The 11946-nt window shown below is 40.2% G+C and overlaps 1 protein-coding gene across 1 annotated transcript in view; it reads right to left on the bottom strand.

The window, feature by feature from the left end:
• Positions 1-201: 201 nt before the first annotated feature.
• The window catches only part of SHISAL1 (shisa like 1), a 96152-nt gene continuing 84407 nt past the window's right edge, over positions 202-11946 (bottom strand). Inside the window, exon 5 of the mRNA XM_075859820.1 lies at positions 202-2377. Coding sequence (XP_075715935.1) covers position 2377 — 1 coding nt within the window. The 3' untranslated portion in view covers positions 202-2376. The remainder of the gene's footprint in view (positions 2378-11946) is intronic.

Raw genomic sequence — 11946 nt, 5'->3', positions numbered from 1 at the left:
AGAGAGAGATAGATAGATAGATCGATAGATAGATAAGATAGAGAGAGAGATAAATAGATAGATATGGATAGATAGATAGATAAGATAGAGAGAGATAGATAAGATAGATAGATAGATAGATAGATATGGATAGATAGATAGATATGGATAGATAGATATGAGATAGATAGACAGATAGATAGATAGATATGAGATAGATAGATAGATAGATAGATATGGATAGATAGATAGATAGATAGATAGATAGCATTTATCTATGATGTTTTTTGTATAGCTGTATTAAATGAATTACGTTTTCTAAGATGCCCACTAAACATTTCACAGTAGATCTTTGAACATTATTATTTTCATAAATATCAGCCAGCAGTAATGGACTATTCAAAATGTAGCTACCAGACACCATAATGTAAATACAATATTATCATCAAATGTCCACTTTTTGAAGAAACACTCTAGTAGTCGACTTTAAGTCCTATTATAATTGTATGACTTTAGGGCACTTGTGGTTTTGTACAGTGTAGAAGAAGCACAGACATAAGAAAATGAGCAGAATTTTGAGTTCAGCGAGGGCCATCCTATGTCTTCCAGTTGTGTTCCACCATACTTTCTGAAGTGGTAAAACCCTGAGGGTGCCTCAAACACTCTCTGATTTTAAAAGTTTTGACCATTGGGAGTTTTTTTGTCCCCTTGTCACACATTTCATTTTCTGCTGCCACACTACTCTGGGTCTCCCATAATGTAGATATGAAACCCCGTATCTGTCAGGAGGAACAAAAATAACATTTTTAAGAGTGCCAAGTTGTCTACTCTGCACTATGGTCCTAGATCTACCACATCCCATGGCATTTGCACAAAAATAAAATAGTATATTGTACAAGAAAGTCTGTAGGATAGGACTATTGAGAAGCCTTTGTCCTAAAAAGACTGAATGACCGCATCGTAATATATGTACCACCTACTTTTGGATCTCTAAAATCCACCTCTGCTCACCGAAACTTCCGCCCAAGTCCACCCAGATGTCTTTGAGGTTTCCCTCAAAACATACCCTGTCCTCTCTGAAGTCCACATTGTAGGGAAGGCCATACAATCACTTGTCATGCTGATCGCCACCATTTATGGGGCTCGTTTGCCTTCAACAATCCTTCAACTCTTGCCTTTCCGCGTTACGTACTGCTTCTATACCATGACGTTGTATTGAACTGAAAGGGAGAATTCTATCCTAATTGATCTTCTGAAACATCTCAGGTGTCTAGAAAATATTTAAACTGCACCAAAATGTTGTTGAAGAGGTCTACAAAGCACCGTAAGCGACACCATCTCCAGGACCTCCCCCGATGTGATCTTCTCGCCTATTTCAGTGTTGAGATGAAATTCCCTAATTTTCCTGGATATTAGACCATATGGCTTTATATGTGGTTGTTTCCTGGACGGAAGGAATCATAAATATATATGTATATACCATTGAATAAACCTAGGTCAAGACTTCCAAAGCTACCTTCGCTCTCCTCAAGGATTTTGGGTATGAGGAACCTTTGTGGATTGTAGGGAAACAACGACTGAAGAACGCAGCCTAGTCATGCTTTGTGTTGTTAACCAAATCCACCAATTAGAAGTCAGATAGTCCATATATATTCAATCCCGATAGTATTTATTGTCATGTGTAACGAAAGTGGAAAAAAATTCTCCTGCAGGACTTCATCTAAACGTAACTAGTTATAATACACAGGTGACGTCAATCTACATTGAACCTCCTGAAAATAATATTGGTATCCACGGCCCGTTGTGATGTCATCATGGATGAGGAGTGATGAGCGCTACTGTACTCATTTGGTACACATGTATTATAAGAAAGGAGAGTCCCTCTATGGTAGATTATAAGGATACGACAAGTGGTCTTAGAAGTATGTGCTCTATTGAACCTTTATAACTTACACTGGGGCTTCTTCATGTTGCCTCATACAAAATACTCTTTTTGGTAATGAACTGTGGCCAGCTCATACCTATTAGCCTGACACTTAGACTAAGTACTCGACAACAAATGAACAAATAAGGCAGACTAACCACTGCCTGCCACCACTATATCAAATGGTGCCCATCGTTTCCCATCTGTTTCACGTATGACCTTGAGGGCAAGCTACATAGTCCATCTACTTCTTGTTGACAGTCCGTTTTAAAAATAATCTTCTCACACTAGAGATAAAAATATTGCTTACAAACAGTTAGAAAGTACATCCCGATGACTGTGAGAGTCTTTTCCGCCAACCCATTATTGTAAAAATCCCATAAATGTCATTCTACTTCAGTCTTGGTTGGCATTCCAGACTCAGGCTTCTAACTGGGTGATAATCTTCTCCCATCTTTAGGCACTATAGTTATTCTGGAAGAAAGATAAAAAAGTTATTAGTCTCGAATCTGATTTCTGGTTATAAGTGTTCAGTTTAGCCTATGCAAGGTTATTGGATGAGGAACAAGTGTCTAATAACCTAAAACGATGAGAGGGAAATATCTAACCCCCCCCTCCCCCCGTGCCAATCTCCATTCGAGATTCAAAAATTCAGGTGGGACTCCATATAACCTCAATATCTATCCCCCCATGTCACATTACAGGAAGCTGAGATATAAGAAGTTGTTTGGTGAGGTCCTCACAATGGATAGATGCATTATCTGGCCCTGCTTGAAGAAAATGTGTGGTCACAAGTGGTTGTTTTTCTTTGACTAACATGGTGGAATTGTGGATATGCGGGGGAATGAAAAAATATTCCCATTTTAACTCCGGTAGATACAATTATGTTGGCTATGGAAATTAATTAATCAGTAACAAGGAGGCACAGGAACAACTCTCAATTCTGAAACCCCCAGCAAAAAGCTCCTCATATCTCAGCACCTCGTTGGACACAAAGGCGAGTGGTATTGGGGTAAACGGAAAGCGTACCACTTTTCGGCCTTTGAGTAGAGTTAGGCTTAAAAGAGTTGAGATATTTTGCAACCATTTTTTTGTATTGCTTCAATGCGTCTATAATAAGGAATAAAGCAAACCCACCGTTTTGTGTATACAGCTCCTATGCGTCACATGGTGTTAGACTACAAACAAACCCGATGTGTAGTAAGATCCGGCAGTCTGGTGTTACTGCACTTCCTTTTTCCCCTCTTCTTGCTAAGCTACAGAGGGCAGATGCAAAGGAGTATCACATGACTTCAGGATCAGACTACACAGGTGTTGTTTGTAGTCTGTAACCACGGAGACACATAGGTCAGCAGAGGAGCTATATACAAAAACCATAGAAAATTTGTAACGTTGTCATTGTTTTGTTTCGCAAGTAAATATCGGATTTTTCGAATACTTTGGTCTCTTTTTATACAAAAATATACGACGATTATCAAAATGATAGAAAACGTCTCCATTAGGTTAGCCGTAGTAGACGTCTTCCATTAGTTCTATTCTGACCTAAATAATTGACCCAAAAATTTCCATGAATGTGATATCCCCTGTATTATGTAACATCTTCTCTCGGTAGTGAATTTTTTTTTCTATTATTCTCCTATTTTATTTACATTTCTCTGACATAAAAGGAGCTGCCTTTTCTCTCCAAAGTCATTTAATATTCTTTTTCATGCTAAGTGAGAGACCGAGTTCAGAATGTGAAAAACATAGAGAAAAAGGATTCATATATTCGGATAAAATGCCATAAAAATACACTTCTGTTTATATTTTTAGCAATGTCCACCTTCATTTTTGTCAATGTTAAACCCTGCCAAAAATATACATTGTATAAGGGTCAATGCACACGATGCGTATTACGTGCGGCTTTGCTGTGCATATTTGCGTGCAGCAAAACCGCAGTGTAATACAGTACAGCATGGTCAATGAGATTTCAGGAAATCTCATGTACACGCTGCAGTATTTTTCTGCATGTAAATTGACCTGCGGTGCGGATTAAATCTGCAGCATGTAAATTTATCGTGCCGCTTGCGAATTGAATATGCCTAATGCTGAGGAAAATTGCACCAATATCCGCAGCATGAAAACGCACTAAAAAACGCATCAAAATGTAAAAACTGCACTGAAAAACGCATCGAAAAACGCACGATTAGATGCGGTATTTACCTGCCAATTTCCTGCTGCAGTTTTGGTGCATATTTTCTGCAATATGTGCATGTAGATTATGGGTCAGTTCACACGTGTAAATACTGCGGTTTTTCCACAACTAAATTCGTTGCGGAAAATCCCCAGCAAATACAGTAGCAGCAAGGTGGATGAGATAAAACAAATCTCCTCCACACGCTGCGTAAATACTGAACGGAAAAAACGCTCATAAATTTACCTGCGGTGCGGAATATTATTTGTATTATATGTATTTGCGTAAATGCTGCTTATCTGTTGTTTTCCCCATTGGGTTTTCCCCATTGCATTTAATAGGGAGGTAAATCCTGCAACAAATAGCAGTTGTTGAGTTTTTTTTGCAGCAGTTGTGCAGCGATTCTGCCGCAAAAAACGTTACTCAGAAAAACATAAATCTCATGTGGCGGATGCAGCCAATCACACGCTGTAGCGGTGATCACATGGGATGAAACATCATCTCATCCCAGGAGGCCGGCCTGGATGACATCAGAGGGCTGGCCTCCTGGGATGATGCTTCATCCTATCCCATGTGACTGCCGCTGCAGCCAATCGCAGGCTGCAGAGGTCTCCTGGGATGAAATGTCATCCCAGGAGGCCGGAATTCCTTGCGGCGCGGCGCACAGGGCGAATACGCTGCTTGCTATTATGCAGCGTATCCGCCTCGTGTGAACATAGACTAAGGGTAGAGACAACAACACATGCCGCCGACTTGGAGTTCTGAGGTGCCTTGACATGTGACCACATACCCTGTCTGGACTTGCTGCACTATTATGGGGGTTCCCAGCAACATTTATTAATTAGCTAGATTTAGGATAAGCCACCAATGCACAATTGTTGGGGGTCTGACTGCTGGACAACATTGAAGGGACCGCAGCACTTTTGCAAGCACCCTCATTCAGTTTTGCATTCAGGTCCCTGGGATTGGACTTTTTTTAATTTTTATCAATAACACATAAGGATAGACCATCAATGCCAAGTCCTCAAAGATCCCTTTCAAATAATTATACTGTGTAATAATGTTCCACATAAAAATCAGATCTATTTGGCTTGCAGTACCATGCCAAACCACATGGTGTACCGTCAAATGAAATAGCAATGTTAGAGGGTACAATGATTTGTTTGTTGGACAATCCCCCAAGGAGTTTGGAGGATTGGTTAGTTTTAAGTATTGCAAAAAAAGTTCAATTATTGTAAAAGAAGTGATGCAAATTTATAATATACTCAGTGTTTTAATTTCTCATCATTTTCAATATCTTTGTTTGCTTCAGTGAATGAAAACGACCTTGCTTACGTTTTAAAGGCTGAAAACCTGTCCTGCTCTTACAGCTGGAGAGCTTGTTATGTTGTATCAGTCTCTGAAGACCTAGAAGGAGGAGATTTGTTCTGCTGCTGTTTATCTCCGTGAATTGTGTACATGTAAATATAATAACTTTTAACCCCTTAACATCCGTCCATACGTGTTTTTACGGCGGCCGTTAAGGGCTTTATTTTGCAGCCCTGTAAAAACACGGCGCTGGAGAAAATCGGCTGCACTTGGAATTGAGCAGCTACAGGTCGGATGCCCGGCTGTCGACGACAGCTGCGCGCCCAATAGAGAAGGAGCAAACTTACGGTTTCTGCCATCTTAAACTGTGTACATACAGCGCTCGATGAACGGTGTACGTACAATAGAGGCAGCGGCAGCTCATTGCATTGTACAAATATGTCAGTCGCCGACTATTTAGTATTTCTAGTCTTTATATTCTGATAACAGATACCATACGGGCAGCATCTGCTTAATTTTTTATTTTTTTTCCAAAAGAATAAAAACATGCCCTAGATAACTCCCTGGCGGCTCTCTCCACTTCTTTGCCAGTTTAATTATTGCAGATCAAATAGGTTTCCTTCCTTGAAGATTTCTTTAGACAAGTTCTTGTATATAATCCATTATTCAGCCCAAACTATTAACACCCTCTACATCTCCCTAGACCTTTACAATGAGATAGGACCAGCGAATGCAGAAATGTGCAGAATGTTATATACGCTCTGTATGCACGCTCCCATCCAAAATATGCTGGTCTTATTATATGCAGTGTAGCAATATAGTGAAGGATGCATAAAATAAGTTGACTAGTTTCTTTGCACTGACTGTGCACAATTTAATAAGCCAATATATTAAAGAGGTTTTCTGGGGTTTTCTGGAAATGAAACAGTCTGAACTCTGGAACCCCAGCCAATTAGCACCTCGGCGGGTCCATGGCACTACTGCGAGTGTCGCGACTCCTTCCTTGTATACAGGGACATTGCGGCTCGTCTGTACAAGCGGCCGTGCCTGGTACTGGTACTGCAGTTTGTCCCATTCACTTCAATGGAATGAGCTGCAGTACCAGGCACCGCCACTTGTACAGATGAGCTTGTGTTATCAATGAAGGGCCCCTTCACTGCGATGATTTGCAGGGTCCTGGAGATCAGACCCCCACCAATCCAATATTGGTGGCCTATCATAAGGAGAACACCTTTAAATTAATAGATTAAAATGTCTAACACCATCTTTTTTTAATTATAATCAATATAATATTACAATTTATTTTCATGGGACGATTAAATAAAATGACATCTCTTACTTCTGTAGTGTCCTGTTGAGCTGTTTTTCAGGAAATTATATGAGGCACGGATGAGTCTAATGGGAATATTTATCTAGTTAATGTATAAGCCATCAATAATACAGTCTCAGAAAACCTCTTTAACCAAATAGATTAGTTTGACCATAAAAACATTAGCCCTGGAGGAGGAGAGGTTAGCAAACTTTTTCAGAATAAGTGAAACACGTCAGAGATTGAGGAGATAGTTTCTCTAAAGACTAATGCACAAGTAAAAACTTTAGGAGTCAACAGTCTTTTAGTTATATTGGTTGCATAGCTTTTAGGATACCCCTAATCCCAAATTTCAACTTTAAAGGAACAGTGTCATCACAAATTTTTTTTTCATATGTTAAAGATGTTAGTGCTTTATTAAAAACGTTTATATTTATTTGTGTGTTTGTGTTTTACTTTTTCTTATTTTTACACTTTTTCTTCCCTATGGGGGCTGCCATTTTTTGTTCCATTTCTGTATGTGTCGATTAACGACACATACAGACATGGAATACGGCAGCCACAGTCCCATAGGGACTGCGAATGGCTTCCGTCCCATCCACTTCTGTGTACGCCGTCTGTGTGGGAACTGCGCATGCGCCGCTCCCACACAGTCCAATTTGAAATTGGCGCCGTTCGGCGCCATTTTCCTGTGGACCGGAAGTCGCGGCCGGACAGTAATATTACTACTTCCGGTCGCGGCTTCCGGACTTGTGCACTTGGACCAGCGGCAGCAGACGGAGCGGACGGGCCGGAGGGAGCCGCGGCGGCAGGAGCAGGTAAGAGATTTCAATGTATGTTCGTGTTTGTGTACGTTTACTACTGTATGTAAACCTACTACACTGTGTGTTAGCTAAAAAAATGGCGACACACAGTGTAGGAGGTTAGACCGTTCAAACCCCTCGTTTATCCCGGCACTAGCCAGGATAAAGGAGGGGGGGATGCTGAGAGCTCACTAGAGCGAGGGCTTTTTACCCAATTTCGCAATGCTGCAATTTTGGGAATAGCTCCATCTAGTGACCAGCAATGGGAAATATTATAAATTAGAATCTAACTTATAATATTTCCTGACTCGTGAAAAAAAACAAAAAACTTTGAACAATGTTTAATCACCTACACACTAAATGTTTAATTAAAAAAAACAAAACATGTTTTTCTGGCAACACATTCCCTTTAACCTTGCCATTGTTCACGCTACAATGCCTTCTGTGGATAGCCCACTAATTGAGCATAATAGAGGTGTAGATGGCAATCAGCTAACATAGACATATAAAGGCGAATGTGGTGTTCAGAGCCGGCCTTAGGTTTTATGATACCTGTGTGGGACCTTTTGTTGACGCCCTCTCTGATGGTGCACTGTTATACAGAGTCCAAATAACCAGACAATATTGTGCAATATAAAATGGTTCCCCAATATTAATCTGTACATTGGGCAAATAACATTTTCATTAATTGTTTTAATTAAAAAAGGTTTACAGTGCTGCCACCACAATACACTGAAAAAATAATATACTATGCAGTGCTTAAATAGCAGGACCACACAATGTCTTGATTGATACCACCATACAGTGCTTAAATAATACCAACGTACACTGACCAAATAATACCACCATACAAGGATCAAATAATACCACCATACAGAGCTCACATAATACCACCATACAGTGCTCAAATAATACCAACATACAGCGCTCCAATAATACCACCATACAAGGACCAAATAATACCACCATACAGTGCTCAAATAATACCACCATACAGTGCTCAAATAATACCAACATACAGTGCTCAAATAATACCACCATACAGTGCTCAAATAATACCACCATACAAGGACCAAATAATACCACCATACAAGGACCAAATAATAGCACCATACAGTGCTCAAATAATACCAACATACACTGACCAAATAATACCACCATACAGTGCTTAAATAATACCACCATACAGTGCTTAAATAATACCACCATACAGTGCTTAAATAATACCACCATGCAGTGCTCAAATAATACCACCATAGATTGGCCAAATCATACCACCATACACTGACCAATTAATACCACCATACAGTGCTCAAATACTACCACCATACAGTGCTAAAATGACACCACCATACAGTGCCCGAATATTACCACCATTCAGTGCTCAAATAATACCAACATACAGTGCTCAAATAATACCACCATACAATGACCAAATAAAACCACTATTCAGTGCTCAAATAATACCAACATACAGTGCTCAAATAATACCACCATACAATGACCAAATAAAACCACCATTCAGTGCTCAAATTATACCAACATACAGTGCTCAAATAATACCACCATACAGTGCTCAAATAATACCACCATACAGTGCCCGATTACTACCATACAGTGCTCTAATAATACCCCCATACAGTGCCCGAATATTACCACCATACAGTGCTCAAATAATAATACCATACAATGACCAAATGAAACCACCATACAGTGCTCAAATATTACCAATAGACAATGCTAAAATCATACCAACATCCATTGCTCAAATAATACCGCCATACAGTGCTCAAATAATACCACCATACAGTGCTTAAATAATACCACCATAGACTAACCAAATCATACCACCATACAGTGCGCAAATAATACCACCATAGAGTGCGCAAATAATACCAACATACATTGACCAAATAATAACAACATACAGTGCCCAAATAATACCACCATACAGTGCTCAAATAATACCATCATACAGTGCGCAAATAATACCACCATACAGTGCGCAAATAATAACACCATACAGTGCTCAAATAATTCCACCATACAGTGCTCAAATAATACCATCATACAGTGCTCAAATAATACCACCATACAGAGCTCAAATAATACCACCATACAGTGACCAAATAACAGCTCCATACATAAACAAATAACAATACTATAGAACGTGCCAGGCGGTTTGTGGTGCCCACTTAAGCAGGGAGCGCTGATGTGCCTAGTGTAACCTCACCAGTCACATACCAATAAAATTGACCCTGGTGGAGTGAACAGAGCCTTAGGATAGTTTCTTACTTATCGTAATCGTAGTCTACAGCAAACATTTCAGAAAGGCATTACATTCTCCGCGGGATATATAATGGGACTTGCAGTTCCACCACAGCTAGTATGATAGAGGTTGCCTTAGTGCTCTTACACACGACCGAGATCGGGCCGTGAAAAACGGTCCGAGTGTCGGCTGATTTTCCCGGCCCGACAGTGGTACAGGTGAATGGGACTCCTGGAATCATAGACATTTTATGATGCTAGGAGTCTCTACCTTCCCGCGGAACTGCTGTTCCGTACTGTATCATTTTGTTCAGTACGGAAGAGCAGTTCCGTGGGAAGGCAGGAACTCCTAGCATCATAAAATGTCTATGATTCCAGGAGTCCCGTTCACCTGTACCGCCGTCGGTTTTATTTGTTCATTGTATGGTGTTATTATTTGCGCACTGTATGTTGGTATTATTTGAGCACTGTATGATGGTATTATTTGAGCACTGTATGATGGTATTATTTGAGCACTGTATGATGGTATTATTTGAGCAGTGTATGATGGTATTATTTGAGCACTATATGGTGGTTTTATTTGGTCATTGTATGGTGGTATTATTTGAGCACTGTATGGTGGTATTATTTGAGCACTGTATGTTGGTATTATTTGAGCACTGAATGGTGATTTTCCTGGCCTGACTGCGGTACAGGTGAACGGGACTCCTAGAATCATAGACGTTTTATGATACTAGGAGTCTCTGCCTTCCCGCGGAACTGCTGTTCCGTACATACTGAACAAAATGATACAGTACAGAACAGCAGTTCTGCGGGAAGGCAGAAACTCCTAGCATCATAAAAGGTCTATGATTCCAGTTGTCCCGTTCACCTATATCCTGTTCGGGCCGGGTAATTCAGCCGACTCTCGGACCGTTTTTCACGGCCCGATCTCGGTCGTGTGTAAGAGAACTTATCCTATTTCTGGCTATATCCTGAGGTTTCCAGTATTTTTCTGCTGTTATCATGTTCAGTAGCTCCAAACCAGTGCCGCTGATCAACATGTGTTCTAATTATAATGACTACCAACAGTGCCATGTAAGCCTATCTGTGACAGTGACAAATCTCTCAGCATGGAGCGGACAGAGCTCTCGGGTCATTGTAGTCTTAATAGTGGGAAAATCTTTTTTCTCATCATTACTTATCTCCTGGGTACACAATTCTATCTGAAGTTTCCTATCAAGTTTCTGTATTTAATTCCTACAAAGCCAGCTCTGCAGACTGCACTTTTGCTTCCGTGAAAAGAAAAAAAATGGAAACCTAGAGAACGGAGACAAACAGAAAGCAGCAGAAACAAAATAATTACCATTGAAATCAATGGTAATTCTAACGGAACCGTTACTTTCTGCTTAATCTTTCGATCCTTTCTTCCTCTGACAGAAGAGAGGTAAATGCATACTAACGCTAGTGTGAAAGAAGCCTAACTGTTTTGTGTATATAGTTTTAATGCAGACCTACAGTGGAGGAAATAAGTATTTGATCCCTTGCTGATTTTGTAAGTTTGCCCGCTGTCAAAGTCATGAACAGTCTAGAATTTTTAGGCTAGGTTAATTTTACCAGTGAGAGATAGATTATATTTAAAAAAAACACAGAAAATCACATTGTCAAAATGATATATATTTATTTGCATTGTGCACAGAGAAATAAGTATTTGATCCCCTACCAACCATTAAGAGTTCAGCCTCCTCCAGACCAGTTACACGCTCCAAATCAACTTGGTGCCTGCATTAAAGACAGCTCTTACATGGTCACCTGTATAAAAGACTCCTGTCCACAGACTCAATGAATCAGTCTGACTCTAACCTCTACAACATGGGCAAGACCAAAGAGCTTTCTAAGGATGTCAGGGACATGATCATAGACCTGCACAAGGCTGGAATGGGCTACAAAACCATAAGTAAGACGCTGGGTGAGAAGGAGACAACTGTTGGTGCAATAGTAAGAAAATGGAAGACATACAAAATGACTGTCAATCGACATCGATCTGGGGCTCCATGCAAAATCTCACCTCGTGGGGTATCCTTGATCTTGAGGAAGGTGAGAGCTCAGCCGAAAACTACACGGGGGGAACTTGTTAATGATCTCAAGGCAGCTGGGACCACAGTCACCAAGAAAACCATTGGTAACACATTACGCCGTAATG

The sequence above is a fragment of the Rhinoderma darwinii genome, chromosome 3 (assembly GCF_050947455.1).
Source record: "Rhinoderma darwinii isolate aRhiDar2 chromosome 3, aRhiDar2.hap1, whole genome shotgun sequence".
Lineage (NCBI taxonomy): Eukaryota > Metazoa > Chordata > Amphibia > Anura > Rhinodermatidae > Rhinoderma > Rhinoderma darwinii.
Note: the sequence above shows the minus strand (reverse complement) of the source record. Positions and strands in the feature narration are given on the sequence as shown.